This window comes from Sebastes umbrosus, chromosome 21 (genome assembly GCF_015220745.1).
Source record: "Sebastes umbrosus isolate fSebUmb1 chromosome 21, fSebUmb1.pri, whole genome shotgun sequence".
Taxonomy (NCBI): Eukaryota; Metazoa; Chordata; class Actinopteri; order Perciformes; family Sebastidae; genus Sebastes; species Sebastes umbrosus.
This window is the reverse complement of record NC_051289.1, coordinates 15,201,049-15,218,650: the sequence shown is the minus strand read 5'-3', so window position 1 is coordinate 15,218,650 and position 17,602 is coordinate 15,201,049. Positions and strand designations below refer to the sequence as shown.

The 17,602-nt window shown below is 42.5% G+C and overlaps 1 protein-coding gene across 1 annotated transcript in view; it reads left to right on the top strand.

The window, feature by feature from the left end:
• The window catches only part of LOC119480719 (trichohyalin-like), a 109,480-nt gene that overhangs the window by 66,242 nt on the left and 25,636 nt on the right, over window positions 1-17,602 (top strand). The window contains exons 12-21 of the mRNA XM_037757246.1: window positions 88-255; window positions 432-515; window positions 1,242-1,409; window positions 3,331-3,561; window positions 3,742-3,972; window positions 6,549-6,650; window positions 6,873-6,949; window positions 7,275-7,419; window positions 8,310-8,547; window positions 15,238-15,322. Of these exons, the coding sequence (XP_037613174.1) occupies window positions 88-255; window positions 432-515; window positions 1,242-1,409; window positions 3,331-3,561; window positions 3,742-3,972; window positions 6,549-6,650; window positions 6,873-6,949; window positions 7,275-7,419; window positions 8,310-8,547; window positions 15,238-15,322 (1,529 nt within the window). The remainder of the gene's footprint in view (window positions 1-87; window positions 256-431; window positions 516-1,241; window positions 1,410-3,330; window positions 3,562-3,741; window positions 3,973-6,548; window positions 6,651-6,872; window positions 6,950-7,274; window positions 7,420-8,309; window positions 8,548-15,237; window positions 15,323-17,602) is intronic.

The following is a 17,602-nucleotide window of genomic DNA, read 5'->3' as shown; positions in this document are numbered from 1 at the left end:
AATATTTTTTTAACGTGGGTGTTGTGAAGCACCACTGTGGGATCGTAGCGCTGATCGAGTGGCTCAATTTTATTGCATGTTTCCCAGTTGCTCCGAAGAGAGAAGGCTTCGGAGAAACTGAGCGAGGAGAGGGATGAGCTGAGAGCCAAGATGGAGGACCGGAGCAGAGAGTTTGTCCACCTCGACCAGACCAAAGAGAGACTGGAGGCTGACTTGGCCCTGAGCCACGAGAAACTCCACACCTCGCACCTGGAGGTCCATCTCTCCGTCTCTGTTTCTCTGTGTGTTTGTGTGTGCATGCATGCAGAGGTCAGAGCTGTGCAGCAAAAATCTCATGTTGTTAACCAAATATTTAACTAAAGGAACATAATAGACTAAAATGCCAACACTTTATTGGAATTTGCTTTAAAGTGTGTTTTCTGTGTGTTCAGGTTCGAAGCAGAGATCAGTTGATTCTGCAGTTAAGAGCTGAAATGAAGACGGCTGAACAGAAGCATCAAAGGAAACAGGAGCAGGTGTGGTGGCTTGTTTGTGTCTGTATGCTGATTTTCCTATCATTCACATCTATTTATGTCCTTATTAGGGCTTTTTACGACTGTATTTATTAACTGGTTTCTGATTATTGAGTATATTTTCAGGTTATACTATTACAATTTACAAGAGATCACACCTGGCATTTTTAAAATTTCTAATTTAGCATCTTCCAACTATGTTCCATGAGAAAATAGGTTGGATATTTCAGATTTGTTTTTAGGTTTTAAATTTGTCTCAGGGCGTATATTCAATTCTAGGTAGTACTGCAAGGGGTTTTAAACCTGTCTTTTTGGTTTTTCCTTTCATATGCCGAGGCTAGGTTGAGTGAGCACCCCTGTGTTATTTTATTCCAACAATGACCTGTTTTACACCCACAGATCTACTCAAGGGAAGTGCCCAAACCAGCAACAGTTTTGTACAGTTGGCTACTGAGCAGCTCCATTAGAGCAGTGGGAGGCGTAGCACTTTGCTCAAAGGCTCCTCGAAAGTTGGAGCTAAGGAAAGGGGAAATCGTTACTCATTCATGTCTACCGTGCCCACATTTTCCCAACTGGTCCCAAGCCTAAACTGGGAAACTCTCTGACTCAAACCTGATTCCCTCACTTTTTCGGCTACTGCCGCCCCCTCGCTATCTTTTCTGTCTGTTTGTCTGTCTGTGCTTTGTATGCCAACGTAAAGTTATTCCTTTTCTCGTTCTTCTTGCTCAGGTGGCAGCACTGGAGGGCGAGGTTAGACGCTTGAAACACAAGGTCAGAGGACACCAGGAAGAGACGTGTCTGCTAAGCGAAAAGGTCAGAGATATCGAGCGCCTCGCGGACCAGAAAGAGAAAGAACAGCAGCAGCAACATGATCAGCTCCGTATTGGTCAGCAACAGGTGAGGAAGAACTCTCTCTTCTCCTCTTCACCTTCGCTCCTCTCCACCTCCCCGCCCCTACAGGGGGCGATCTATAGATCAGTTGAACTCTGACTTGGAAGCTGTGAAACAGGCTCGCGAGATTGATGCGGAACGCTGGAGCCAGAGGAGCGTCCTGCTTCACAGCCGGTTGAAGCAGAACAACTCCGAGCGCAGCCAAACACAGGGGGCAGGCTGAAGGATCGAGGAGTCAGAGGTCACAGAGCTCAAGGACAGTTTAAGTCTGCAGCACACGGCCTGCAGAGACTGCGAGCCTTTTGTGTGTTCAGTTGTCAATCAGTTGAGCCAACGACCTATGGTGTTAATCCAGCGAACAACATAAAAAAAGAAGAATCAGATGCACTTACGCGTCTGAGTGCGAGTGATCTAAATCACAGTGGACAATCAAGTAGTCAAGAGTCTTTTACCAAGAACAAGACCTGTTTACAGCAGACAAGCTTTATTTTGCAGTCAACTTCCATATATCCCCATCTACATCATCTGAATCACCAAACAAGACAAGATGACCCCTCTGTTTGTCAACCTCTCACATCCAATCGGCCTCTTACACGAATACAGAGAGGGAAAGACTGACCGTAGAGAGGAGAATGAAGTTATTATCAGCCGAGGGGTCATCTTAGGTAGTCATGTGACCGCCATGAATACTCAAAAGGCAGGCCAAATGAGGGTCAAAGCGATGTGTTTTCTATCATATTTAATGAGGGCTGTTTGTTTCCACAAAGCGCAAGCTCCTGATTATGGTCACAAGAAAGCCATGGTGTTCCCATTAAGCCTCGTTACAAGGCCTTTCATCCGGCGACAGAATGAAACACTAAATCTACCATTAGTGTTCGGACTGTAGTGGATACATTAAAGGGGAAAGAAATAATATGACAGAGTGCAAGTATCATAAAGAGTACAGCTATAATAGGTAAAGTTGGCACATGACACTTAACTTTATATTGTGCGTGTGCGTGTGTGTTTCATAGTGTGACTTTAAAACTGTTACCTTGGGTAACCTTGGCTAAAACATCACACTCGAATAAAGTCGAGTGGGCTGAGTCAATGGTTTTAAACAGTCCACACGCACACCTACACAGGTTGTTCAGTTTTGACTCTAAAGTAGAGGATGAAAATTGATGGTGCCCTCCATTCTCTCCTCTCTGCTTTGTGTCTCTTTGCATGAGCAAGTCTTCCACCCAGTCACGCTGCCTTCCACCCAGCGTTAGTCCTAGATGGGCCCCGGCTAATCCCTGGTTAAACCAAGCTGTGGCGAACCGCTGAAATCTAACTAGTTGGCTGTCATTAGTTGTAAAACCCTCATGTTCTGATCCAGATTACAGTGGGATTAACGTGGATGAACTCGAGATGAGTGTTAGAGCGGGTTTAACTTTCTCAACCTCTCCCCTTGAAAGGTGAGCTACGGTAGGATTCCTTGTGTAACACCGGGATTAAGCCCGGTTTCACTTCCTGGGTTCCCCCTGTCATTATGAGCGAGGTTACTGTAGAGCAGCGCAGTGTGTTGCACCATGTTAGACAAACTGGCACATTTAGTCCCCGATGAAGTTTCACTGTTTGATTTTGTAGCATTGTGATGATGACGGTTGTTGCTGTAATAGTTTCAGCATTTCTTCTTTATTTATGTATACATTAAGACTTCCTACTGCTTTGTTCATCAGATACTTGCAACACATTCAATCAGTAACTCTCCACACGTTGGCAGCAGTTCAGTACATTTTCCCAAGAGCACCTACAGTATACATGAGGGGAGTCAAAATGCTTCTTGCTTCCCTTAAGATATATGTTTTGGTCACTCTACCAAACCTTCAGGCTACATCTGTTCCACTTAAATAAAGAGCGATGGTTTATTCTCATCATTTGTGCTTCATTTCGCCGCTTTCAGGTCGAGACATTCGAAGGGAAGCTAAAAGAGCAGGAGGTCGAGATGGAGCTTCTTCATCAGCAGCTGAAAGGAGCCAAGGAGGAGCTGGGAGATGCCAGTTTACAAGCCCAGGAGCAGAAAGAAACAGTAGCCATTTTTAGACACAAGTACACCGCAGCAATAGAGAAGGTGCATAGGGTGCAAGGGCAGGTGGAGCTTTTGGAAGAGGAGCTACGATATTCACAGCAACAGGTAGGTCATAGTTTACAGTAATGTACTGCATTACCGTCATTGCATTGGCTTGCTCTGCGCCTCTGAAGAGATTTCATCAGCTCTTTACGTATCATTTTTGTGTAACATGTCCTCAATCCTGTGAGTGAAATTGCAGTCTAAAATTCTGCCATTGCCTTATTCGCTATGTTTAATTGGCAGCTGAGAGAGTCCCAACTGGCAACTCATTCGGTGAAGGACGAGGTAGCCGAGATGGAGAGGCGGTTTCAGGAAAAGGTCGGCCAGTGGGAGAACTCACAGGAGGCTCTTGACCAGTTGACGGATGAGCTGCAGGCCAATCAGAATCTACTGAGGGAGAGTCAACAAAAAGAGGACCACCTTAAAGGCCTGATAGGATCCCTGCAGGAGCAGGCGGACACACTCAAACAGCAGGTCAGGACAAACATGTACACATTACAGCAGCGTATGTAGACACAACAACAGCATCTAACTATAACTCTATCTGTCTGTCTGTGTTTCTGTGTGTCTTTCGCATATCTCGAGAACCGCTCATCTGATCGACTTTACACTTGGCAGGTTTATTGCTGGGGACCCAGGGGAATACATTGTCGAATGTGGTGGGATTTGACCAGATGGTGGCGCTATAACAAAGGAACTTTACGTATTGGCCTGTAACTTATGAATCGTAACGCTCAGAAAAAAATAAATAATAATTTTGCTGGATTCTGTGGTCCTAGACGAAGCTATTCATAGACGCCCACTTGCGTCTAGATTGATTTTCCACCATTTTCGAATTGTTTACAAATCTGATTTTTTTGCTACTCCTCCTACACATATTGAGCAATCTGCACCAAATTCGGTACAAAACATCTCTGGACCAATCCGGAAAAAGTTACTTTTTTGAATTGTTGATGTCTCATACAGCTTTTCTATAGCTGACCCTCACAGTTATCTCAAATGCTGTGGGCGGGGCTTATATTATAAAAAAAATGTCATGTCTCCTATTTGTGCTATTGCGACAACATTTGGCGGACATATTTAGATATGATGTCTGAGTGACCATGACAAATATGGTGCCATTTGGCGAATAGGTAGCGCTGTAGCAGCATCATCTAACTATATATCTGTCTGTGTATGCATGTATGACTGTCCTTAGCATATCTTAAGAACCGTTCAATCAACTTCACACCATACTGCGGTTCTCAACAACGCTGCAAGCAGCACTTCTGGAGGCCAAGCATTCTGGACGGGCACGCCATCCGAATGGGCACTGCACTAGTAGACATAAATCCAGACACAGGTGACATGACCGAACCAGTAGCCACTGGGTGCGGTCTTTCATTTCAAAATAAGAAACTAATATTTTTTTCAACCTTCATTGTATGTATTCTTTAAGGAGGCCTCAACTGGAGGATTAGGATTACGTGTACCAGTGTAAGTCCAATGTGTGTCTCTGTGTTCTTGCGTGAGCTCCCAGGTGCTTGCCAGCTCCATCAATGTCGTGTGAGGGGACGCATGGGCCTTTGTGTGTGCATGCGTCATTGCACTCATGCGTATGCGAGTGTACAAGTGCACATTTGGTGCATGTGCGCACTGGCGCGTGTCACTTAATCTTTTCTCCTTTTTCTCCCTGTTTTATATTTACTACGTCAGGCAACAAATGAATCATCTTTATTACGGAGAAATTTAATTTGGATGAACTTAACTGCCGCCGCCAAGGTCAGACGGGCAGAATGTCATTTTAATCCAATCAACTTTAATCTGTTGGTTATAAAAGAGTTAGGCCGTTGAAGAATGGCTGTATCTCGGGCCCTTTATTACGCCGGCTAATGACTTTGATTGTGAGGCGCCTATCAAGAGGTAAGGAGTTCTTATGGAGCTCCACATCCCGCTAATTCTCTACCTCGTGCCGCTGTTGGGCTCAGCTAACCCTAAAATCATTTATGTCTTCATTCCCTGTTTACAAGACAATCTTTATTGAAAGAAAACTTCTATAAAATATTTTTCAAATTCAAATAAATTGATAAAAAAATCCTGTTTGAGCACAAATGGTTAAAGAAGAAACAGTATATATGTTAATGCTATCTCCATTCTTGTCCATTTGTATTCTAACCAGGGACTATTTCACTATAACATATAGATGAATACTATAAGACACTTCTACAAAGATGTCTACTTTTGAATTAGTTACACAATTTGCCTATATAAAGGACAGCAGTTAATAGACTAAGATTGAGGGTAGTGATACATTTAGCAATTTCCAAGGAGACTTTGTAATTAAGAGAACATTGCTAAGATCTTTAGGTAAATTGCCTATTATAGTTTCTCACACTTAAATTCACTTGCTAATGTTATGCTAGCTGTGTTGTCAGCTGAACATCAAGGCCATGTGTCTCTGCGCTCTGCGATGCAACAAATCAATTCACAAGTGAGTGTTATACATAATGATGTGTTTCCTTAGAGGCACATCAGTGTCATTGTCATTTATTAGTAAACCAAAAATGCATATAATCTGTTGATATGCAATTAATTACAAATGCACAAGAGTCATTTTTTGTCTCTAGATCAGTTGTTTGCATTTCGGTGGTTACATTTTCAGTGTTTGATTGACTAAAATAAGCCTGGTTAATGCTGTTTTGGAATCTTTTTTTATTTATTATTTTGTTGCTGTGTATTTATGACAATTCTGTTGTTGTTTCCATTGTAGCCCATCATTGTTCATTGTTTCATATGTAGTACCACTTCACTTATTTTCTCTTACATTTGGCTTGTTTTGTCTTTTCTTGTTTTATTTGACGCTGTTTGATTTTAAATTGTTTTTATTGTTATTGTTTTGTGTGTGGACCCCTGGAAGACAGGCGACCACTTTGTGAAAGCTAATGGGGATCCAAATAAAGAATAAAGCCTACCAAAAAAAACAAGTGATATTTGAATGTGTTAGTTCTTTGAAATACTAACTGTGTTTCCTCTTTCTCTCTACCTTTTTCACTCGCTCTATCTCCTCATAGAAACTGATGTTGGAGTGTGACCTACAGCTTTATCAACAGAGCCATTCTCACTCTGACGAGGACTACCTCGGCCTGCTGAGACACAGACAGCAGCTGCAGAAGGTAAGGTCATACATTGTACCGCTCTACGCATTACAGATGTGCATATTTTCATCACACTTAACCATTAGAATATATCCGGTACTTACAGTTACATTCAGAGATAACAATTGAGAGATGACATTTTTCTTGCTGTATTCAGAAATAACTTCTATGATTGACAAAAAAAATGAAGCTGCATTCCAGCACCCACATTTTTTTTGTGTGTGTATCTGTGTGTTTCAGCGCTGCACTGAGCAGGTTGAGCGCCTTGCGGAGTGTGAAAAGGCTATTCTTCAGATGAAGTCAGAGCTGGAGAGACAGTAATAACCGAGTCTATAAAACTCTCATTCTCCTCTGCTGATCCCGGTTCCTGTCCTTGTCTCTCCTCTCATGCCCTTCCCATCTTCCTCCGCCCCCTCCTCTCTCTCTCTCTCTCATTCTCTTAACTGTCTGCTTGCCAAATGGCACACAGTAGCACACTATATGTCACATGGGCAATTTAACATAATCTAGTCAAATCATTCTCTTTTAATTTAGCTAATCTGTTATCTGGTTTAATGTTTTTTTTTTCTTTCGCTGTGTTCATGCATTCCTTACACAGCAGTTTGGACGGTGCCAGTCACTCTTTTGCTCTCCTCCCCATAGAGCCCGGGAAAAAGCGGGTCTGAAGCAAAGTCTCGTTGCGTCCCACCACACACACATGAGCAATCACAGCCAGCTGGAACAGGAAGTGACACGCCTGAAAAAGGAAGCTACACGCTTAGAGCTCCAGCTGGCAGACACCCAAAAGGTATTAAACTGATGCGAATCTGCTGACCTGTCCTCTGATTTAGAGATGTTGTTTTGACCTTTTTGAATGAAGAAGCCTCATCCACTGTCACTAAAATGTTGCATGCGTCTCAAGCTACAAACACGGAGCTGGAGATTCAATTCAAGTTCCCCAAAGAGGAGCACTCAACCCACCTCCATAGGCACCACACACACCCACCACTCGTGCGATTGTCCCGTGATTGCCTGGCAGAAACAAATTGCCCCGCCATTAATTAAAGCACCAAACGTGCCAAGGCTGGTGAAATTGACTCCAATTAAGAGCTCAATGGGACACTAAATATTCAAATTACTCAAAGTGGTGACTGTAGCCTGGCAGAGTGCCAACATCGCTGGCAGTCACAGTCACATCATTCATGCGAGCGTGTATGTGTGCAGTCAAGGTGCAAGTGGGAGCATTTGATTTTACGCATTAATTTGTGCGTCCCCTGGCACATACAAGTGTCATGCTTACCAAGATCATCATATGCATGCACACACACACACGCATAAGCAACTGTAGCATATTCCCCTCTCGCTGTCAGGTCTTGCCCATTTATCCAGCCTAATATCACATAATGAGTCGTGTAAGGACACATGTCTTGAAGGCTACTAGCAAGGTGTACTTCTCTAGCTGTATGACCAAGACAAATATGTATTTTTTTTATTATTATTTTAAAGTTTCAGTCAAGGTTTCCCGTGGATAAAAGCAAATGTAAGCAGGGAAGCGAAATCAAATAATAAGTTGTCACTCAATACACATTTAAGGTGCTTTTTTATGGAAAAATGTGAAGTGCATTCTAGACTAGCCACAAACACCAAATGTGTGTGTGCACCTTGAAAACGTACTTACTCACTATTCTCACGCTGCAGGTACATGTGACGCTCCTCAGGCAGTCAGAGGAGGAGCGGAAGGAGGCCGGACGAGAGGCGGCGAGGAGGAGCAGCGAGGTGGACGCGCAGAGAGGGGAGGTGCGGAGACTTCAGGGAGAGTTACTGAAGGGGGAGGAGAAGGCGAGGAGCGCCGTCAGAGAGAAGCAGACGCTGAGCGTTCGCGTCACGCAGTTGAGCCGAGAGCTGGAGGAGCTACGCCGCGAGCTGCAAGTGACAGGTAGCAATCAGTCACTAAATGTGTCATATCCATCCATCCATCTGTCCATTCATCCATCAACACATATACAATTTACCAAATCATTTTAAATTACCCCACATTTGACTAGTGGCCAGTCCGGCTTTCACACCTGCACAGTTGAGCAAATAGTGCACAAGCAAAAAGATAACTTTTTTTTAATAAAGAATTGAGGTTTTATGGCACTTCCTTGTTTGATCCACTAGTTGCCCTGCTTCTTTTTATTGTTTGGCACATGTTGCCCACCGGAAGCATATATACGATGCTGGAGGAGCCATACACAGTGTGCCCTGCCTTGTTTTGAACCAGCCACACTGCTCTTAGCTCGATCAGTTAGCTCAAATTAGCCAGCAGTGGTGCAGCAGTCTGCACGCAAGGTTAACTCAGACACACACACACACACACACACACACACACACACGCTGTAGATAGAGGTTTGATTTAATGGCACACTGCTTTAGCGGTATGGTAATGATCTAGTCTGTGTGTGTGTGTGTGTGTACGTGCCTGATGGTGGCTTTTGTAGTAGTGTGTCAGTGCAGGAATGGTGATGGCTGGGTCTCACTGGGCACAGAAATGTCTCATTAAGAATTAACGTACACATCTACGGTCACGCCAGGCAAACACCTCACATACACACGCAGCCATTTCTCCCAACTCCCACTGCTTTAATTAGCACATACACACTCTCCGAGGTACAAATACACACACACACTCACCTATTGTCCGCAGAGAGATGTATCTGAGGTCTTTCTCTGTGGCAGAGAGTGGCTGGCTTGCACCGTGAACACTGCTCATTAACAAGATAGAGACAGAAGGACAACGCTGTGTAGCTTGGCCTTTGTCTGTGATCAAAACCCATTCCCTCAACTCCACGCTCCACACAAAACCACATATTATTCCGCTTTTACCTTCAGCAAATACAATCCAGCGACGTAGAGCCTATTGTAATGACTTAAGAAGAATAAAGATGCATTATTATAACAAAGGGGGCATTGTTTACCTGGATATAGCAGTAGCCTGAATAGACTGGGTGAGGAGTCAGCTTGAGAAATTACTGTTGTGGACAAAAGGCCTTTTTTTTATTATTAACATGAAGCCCTTGTTGAGGTTCTTTCTGAATTATGAATAAACAACATCTTGAGTGGAGATGATTCTTTTTGTTGCTTGATAACAGTAGATCTGATCTGGGATGGAGTGGGTTGTGAAAATGAACAGGTTAGAATGGAGATTGTTAGAACAGTACGGACAAACACAAAGAGGTGTATTGTGAAATAATGAGGGAAAAACAAGAGTAGACAGTAGATTTCAATCAAAACCACATTCTTTTTTCATTATTTTATGTTCTGTTTAGGGCTGTCAAAGTAAATGCGATAATAACACGTTAACGTATGCCAAATTTTGGTGAGGAAAAACTGGCATGGCCATTTTCAAAGTGGTCCCTTGACCTCTGACCTCAAGATACGTGAATGAAAATGGGTTCTATGGGTACCCACGAGTCTCCACTTTTACAGACATGCCCACTTTATGATATATTTTTTTATGCTAAATGCAGTACCTGTGAGGGTTTCATTATTTTGTGTCGTCAATTGATTTCCAATAATAAATATATACATGTATTTGCATAAAGCAAGCATTTTTGTCCACTCCCATGTTTGTAACAGTATTAAATACTTGTCAAATCTCCCTATAAGGTACATTTTGAAAAAATAAAAAATTATTAATTTGCGATTAATCACGATTAACTTTAGACAATCATTTGTCAATTTGACAGTCAGAGTATAACTTGTATTGCTGATGTTTAAATTGTTATGGAATTGGTCTACATCAGAGCATTTTTACTCGTAAAGTTGTTTGGTGCATGTTGCATGACTCCTACAGTTAACTGGGCGTATACGTAACTGCAGTTGTGATGGATATTATATTAAAAGGCCTCTGTGGCCAGATAGAGGGAATGTCAAACGAGGAAAGAAACAGAGGATAGGAGGAGGATGAGTTGGGAACCAGAGAAGTGTCACATGGATGAGATTGAAGCGGCTGAAGGCAGCTGGATTCAATCAGACTGTGGCAGGAGAGACAGGAAAGAAGAGGGTGATTAAAAAGGAGAGGAAAAAAAGTCTTTAAACCTGGCATATGACTGTATGTGTCAAATTTACTGTCACTCTTTGACAGTACGCACTTTCTGTGTGATTCTCAGTTCAGTAGATATTTGGTTTCGTACAAAATAGTCCAGCGAGTAAATCACACAACACTAAATAAACTCAACATGGTGCTGAGAGAATGCCAGTGTGTGTACAGTTTACAGTATATATGGGTAATTTGAACTGAATTGAGACCTGATTTGTGGCATGATTTTTGAAACTCTAAGACACTTATTCAGACAACAAATAGAAAGATTGCGTTACTAACCAGATTCATAGGAAACCGTATGTGGTATATATTCTAAATGGCTGGTTAATTGTTTTGTAAAACTGTTTTTATAGCACCTACCTGTGAAATTCAAGCAGGGATGGATGTTTAAAATATTCAAATAGTGCCATCTTACACCTTAAATAAGACGTGTTGTAACGTTGGCCGTAATGTGAAATAAATGTGATGCTGTGTGACAACAAATGAAATAACAGCATAAACAAAAACACAATATCCATATTTCCACACTTCCACTAAAACAGAAATGTGATATTACCACCCTTCTGTGCTGCTGATGTGCATCTGCCTAAAGATGATGAAATCATTATTGTGTGTGCGCGTATGTTTGTGTGTATGTGTGTGTGTGCTGCTATCCAATCTGGATCCCTGGACGCACACGTGCACAGGCCTCTCTCCTCCAATTCACCTCTATTACTAGCTATAATCCCATTTCACACTCTATCGATCCCCAAAACTGTTGTTCACCGGAACCAGCAGCAAACACTGGCATTTCTCCCCATCATTTCACCACCATTGTTCTTTATTACACAAAGAAGCCCCCCTTTTTTTTTGTCTCAGAGCAAACTCAGCCCCGCTGAAATATGAATTATAAATGTATGGCTAATAAAAGAGAAGGAGGGGAAAGAGAAAGAGAGAGAGAGAGAGAAGGGGAGAGAGATAGAGATAGAGAGAAGTGGTTGGTAGAAACATCAGAGAAAATGACTCCTTTACAAGAGTCTATTGATCAGTTTCTATCAAAGGGGGATGTCAGACATGAGATTACCTGGCAGTTTGAGCATTAGGTGCCGTGTGTTATAGCCCCGGGCCCTTGTACCGCTGCCAGAGGATTGTAAATAAAGCGGAGAGGAGAGAGCAAGAGGGGAGTGTGTTGGGGTGTATGTGTGTGTGAGTTTTAGATTCCTCGGTGTGTGTGTTGCTCTTTGTCTTTGTGAGTGTTCACTGTTGTGTGCATATTTTTTTTCCTTGTGGTGTATTTGTGTGCATGACGGTGTGCGGCTGTGCGCCTGCACCTTTTGGCTTATACCCAAAAGCAGTGTTGCAAGCCCGTGAAACTTCAGAAAGAGAGAAAGTGAGTCTTGGGAGGCTTTGGGACGTCTCCAGGGAGCACCTTAGCCCGCTACGAATCCCCCAACAAAGCCAAAGGAAGCCCCTATGAAGCCTTATGAAGCTTTTATGAGGGCCGGGCAGGGCCCAGCCCAGCGCCAGCCACTGATTCAGGGTTAGCCGGGTTCTCGTCCCTCTCATGTTAAAGGTTAGCTGCGAGAGCAGGGTAATCTGTCCGCAGATCTGTGATTATAAGCCGATGCTGTATGATGGGCTTTGAAGCTCGCATTGAAGGCGTTGAGGGGGAGAGATCCAGAGAGAGTTAGATTATGAACTAATGTCATACCTTAAGGTGTGAAGCCAGTGTAAAAGGGTCACGAAAGTGAGAGGCCCAAGATCTTATGCCTCATCTCCACTGCGTGGTTCAGCTCGACTCAATCCACTTTTGGTACCGGGGCCTTTTCTCTATTTCATTTTGGGGATCTTCAACGCGACACTTGCTGAATCCTTTCATCGGCAACCAAACAGAAGAACGTCTGCACTTGGTCAATGTACGACGTAGTTTACATCATAGTTTTGTGGGCTGACATTTTTAAAAATCTGGGTTGAGTGAATAAAAAAATTGAGGATATTATTTAAAGGGGCCCTATTATGCTTTTGTGTTTTTTCCCTTTCCTTTAGTGTGTTTTTTGTCCATGTAAAAGGTCTGCAAAGTCACAAAGTCCACACCACAGAAGCACTGCTCCTGAACTGCCTGAAACGCCTTGCTTGAAGTCCCGCCTTTTTTTTTTCCCGTTACGTGGTGATGTCACCAAGTAAAACATTTGCATAACGGCTAGTTTGGCAGACCCTCAAACAAAGGTAGTTAGAGCGGAGCAGGAGCGGAGACCGAAGAGTTTGGTTCGGCTGACCAATCACAACAGGGTGAGCCAGCTGACCAATTAGAGCAGACTGGGCTTTTCGGGGGAGAGCGTCAAAACAGAGCTTTTCAGACGTACTGTGAAAAGAGGTGCTAGAGCACAGCTGGTATGAGGAAAATAAAGTGGTTTTTGAACATTAAAGCATGTAAACATGTTCAAATAGAAACCCAAAATACAACTACGCACCGGAGAATAAGCATTATAGGTCCTCTTTAAAAATGGCGGGTTTGTGCAGGCTGCCCCGTGTCAATTCTAGTGACGTTTCTCTTCGACCAATCAGTGGTCTGCAGTCTCCAGGAGTGGTCCAGCTTCTAGTATTGGCTCAGCTCCGAGGTAGTACCAAAAAAAGTACCAGATACCGGTTACTATACACAACTTTTGATACTGAAAACCCCCCCAAAAAGCGAGTGTAATTGAGTAGAGCCGAGGCGTACCATGCAGTGGAAATGCAGCATTCGATTGTGGACTAATGCCATAACTTAACTCATGAAGCCTCAGGCCTCAGAATGTGGACTACTGTTCTCTATCTTAAGCTATTAAGAGGAATTGATTGTTGAGAAATCCACAATCCTCTGCGGATCCTCGTTTAATGTGGAAAATGTCGGCATCAAACTCAGCTAAATATACCGCATATCTATTTGTCTAAAGTAAACTCATGTATGTGTGCTGCTTTCTACTTTTGTGTGTTTTTATATTTCTAGAATTTTGATATAGAAAGCTGTCTATCTTTTCACTTAATTTTTCGTGTGTGTTTCACAGCTGAGTGTGTGTGTGTATGTTTGGGTGCAAATAGGAGCGTTTGTGTAAACGGTCAGTCTGTGCAGCTAATTGCTCTCTCTGTGGCCTCCCCTGGTGGGAGGTGTCACTGAGGTCACCTCAAAACTAATGCCATGAATGCGAATTTGATCCCCACCTCAAGTTTTTCACATCTCTTGCTTTATTGATTATTGAGATTCATAACAAACTTTCACCTTGAGATTCAGCGAAATAGCCAAGGTGGAGCACGCACGCACGTACTCACACACACACACACAAATAAGAAGTGTTTGTGCATCGTTAAATATTTAGCAATTCCAGTTGGCGCTTCAATTTTCCTAGGGCTTCAGTTTAAACAGTTTGGATGCTGCGAAACCATAAATTAATCATGGTTTTATTAAATGTAGATTTTCTTTTCTCTGTTTCCTCCTTTTTCTGGTATTGGTTTTAGCTTCCCCCCTTATTCAGTCTGTCCCACCATCACAGCGTGGTGCGTGGCCCTAAAAGCGTTACGGCAATACACTTTCTCTATTTCTATTTCACACACTCAATGCACACCCACAAAGTCGAGGTCCGTCCTGTAAATATTCAACACACACATACTCAGGAGCACCTCTACATATTCAGCGCACACACCTTCTCAATATTCACTAGCCTTGGCCACCGATGGCTGACAGTTTATGTTATATTCAATGAATACTGAATGTAGTGAAAAGGTTTTAAGATCTATGAAGAAACATTGACTCACAAAACAGCATACAGAACAAAAAAAAGGGGGGATGGTGGGGAGGAAGAGGCAAATCCTAAATTTTAAATTCAAACTGAAAAGGGCCTGCAAAAGCAAACTTAACCAAGGAAGCTGACTAGTGGTTTATTATGCATCCGCTCAATGTGCAAAACTACTAAGTGTAGGACAATGGGGTTTTATTGCATGTAGACGGAGGAGACGGCTGAAAAGGGAATGTGATTGAAGGGATGCAGTCAGGGCTCAAGTGGCCTGCTCAAGGTAAAGAGTGCCATCTATTGACGGAGTCGGGGAGCGCTCCTTTTGTCTCTCAACAAAAGGGCTGCCGCCTCGTCTTAAGTGCAAGCGGTGCAATACTTTCACTTCTGCCTTCTCTGAAAGGCATTCAGCGCCTCTTCTGTGTGCGGAGTTTTTGCTTTGAAGGTGGCTCGCAGTTCATATTTTCCCACTCAATAATCACCTCTGTGTATGCATGTTTTGTAAATCATTCTATTAACCTTGGTTGGCTGGAGCATGTGAAGTACTGTGTGTATAATATACTCATGTTACATATTTCTTTATTTAAATACATTAAAACACAAAATCAAGCCAGGCTCAAGATCTATCCCACAGTATAATATCTCAATTGGAAAATGTCTTTTTTTCCTGTCATATGGCCATTTGAATTACTCTATAATGAATCTTAACCAACGGCGTCTGAAGTGAACTGTTGCTCTTTATCTCACACTTTTCTGCCTCTGTCTGTCCTCTCTCTCTCTCTCTCTTTCTCCTGCTCAGTGGAGGAGTTGGCAGCCCGTGCAGAGGAGGCGAGGCGGATGGAGGGGTGCTTGAATGAGGGGAAGCTAGCAGAGGGGAAAATAAGGTAAGGAGAGAAAGAGAGGGAGAGAGGGAAAGAAGCTTCCTCTCTTATCCCATTTCCCATGGTCCCCTGTGTAAGCTCGGTAATCAAAAACATTTAGCTTTTTTTACGTGCGGCGTACAGTAGGCTGTGTAACTGAACATGTGTTGAACAGAACAGCCCTAAGCTCTAAAATACGTGCGTTGTTTAACAGAGTCTACTAAGCAAAAACTTTTTTGGGTCTATGACACTGTTATTTCTGAAGAGCTGAAAATGTTTATTTCTGTTCTCGAGTGAATGTAAAAAATACCAAACTGCGTATTGATGGGACACGGTGGGCGAGCAGATGTTAGGTCGTGGAGTTCAGAGTTCAGAGGCGAGACCCCTGGTTGACCCCCGTGTGTCACCAGAGCTGCGGTGATGACATCAGCAAGCATGTATCACCCAGTGGAGTGTGTGTTTGTGTGCGCCTGTTTGTGCGCACATAGTTGTGGTTGTGGCTTTGGCTCCGGCGTGACCTCACTGCAACGGTGCCTCCTATAGGGAGTTCCATGGTTAAGTTGAGCCATGGAACATTTTCATCTTCAACCGACAATTTCAGACAATTTCAGACTCGGCGCGGAGACTTTATAGGTTACATTCTGATTATTATTACGTTTTATTAACCAATTTTAGGTAGTGACTGGTAAAACAATCGCTGCGTCTGCATATTATATCCATTTGCAGAATCATGCTGTTTACTGTTAACCCAGTATTATCTAATAACTGCAAAGACATGAAAGGTTTTTAAGCAACAACACCACGCTAATGGCTTCCATCTGTGCTGTGGGAAATCCCCTCCTTTCTCCACAGGATGCCTCCTCTCTTTCTTTCCTTCCTCTCTCCCACTCTGTTCATCCTATCATGTGTTCTCTCCGTGGACCAATCTATCAGGCATTTTCTTTTCCTTTTTGTTTTGGCCGTTCTGCTTCATGCTTCAGCTTTTACTACCACTGACTTACTCTATTAGTATCAGTTTTAAGTTCAGGACTGAAACATTTAGTCGGCTAATCTACGTGTTGAGACACAGACAGTCAACTATAATTTGTTTGGATATATTTTTTTAAACTTTTATTAATCATGTGAAAAGTTAATTAATAAAAATTGCCAAACTTTTGCTGGACATGCCCTCTCAACTCGTAACATTTTATTATTTTTGTTTTTTTCTAAAACTGAGCTGTTGTATTTCCAATAAATATTTTAAAACACCTCAAAAGAACTTTAAATTTGAGCTGAAATAATTTGTCAGTTATTTGTGAATTGACAAAAGATGAATTGGCAACAATTTTGATAAATCATTTAAGTACTTTTTTGAAGTAAAAATGCCAAAAATTCTACCATCCAAACTTTTCAAATGTGAATATCTTCTTTGAAAGTTAATGGAAATACTTTTTGCTGTAATTTGAACAATTCACTTTGAGTTCTGGGAAACTGATGGATAGTTTTCACTGTTTCCTGTCATATTATAAATTCAATTATTAAATAGTTAACCGAGAAAACAATCTGCAGGTTAATCGAAAATAAAAACCATTGATAGTTGCGGCCTTAAAAAAAGTAGAATTATTGTTTTTAACAGTCAATAGACTAAATGATTAACTGAAAAAATAATAAATCATGTATAGAGTGAGAGGAGTAGATATGGAACTGTGCATTAATATTTTGGTATTTTTTTGGATGTGTCAATTTAACACAAATGCCAATAAAAACAGTCAGATGCTGACTTTGTGGTCTTTCACTGCATAGTCATAACTGTAAAATCTATAATTTACTAACTTCAGTCCACTGTCCCAAAACTTTTACTTGCACAAAGCCCAAATATTTTTACTATTCATAAGCTTGTAATTTTTCATTTTTATACGTGCTTTTAGAGGTGTGGGTCAAGAGTGGGGGTGGTTTGTTTTGGTCCTTGTGCATGTGTGTGTGGAGAAGGTTGGTGGGGGTGTCGAGGCTCACGGAGCGGCCGAAGCGAGGCTGTGGAGGGAGGTTTGTGGAAATGGTAATCATTTGTCGTATTGATCTCGCTGTAGCCAGGGCAGCTGGCACGCACACAAACTCGCTCGCACACGTGTACGCACACACTCGCAGACACTAACTGACTCACATACACACGGACGCACAGTTGCGTGGCAGGAATAGACCCCCTCGTATTGATCCCCTTCACATTCCCTTAGCTCGGCTGCCACACACACTCGCACACATACTCACACTTTCTGGGCCCACGTTAAACACTCCCACAGAACTGGATTTTCAAGAAACTTAAATACT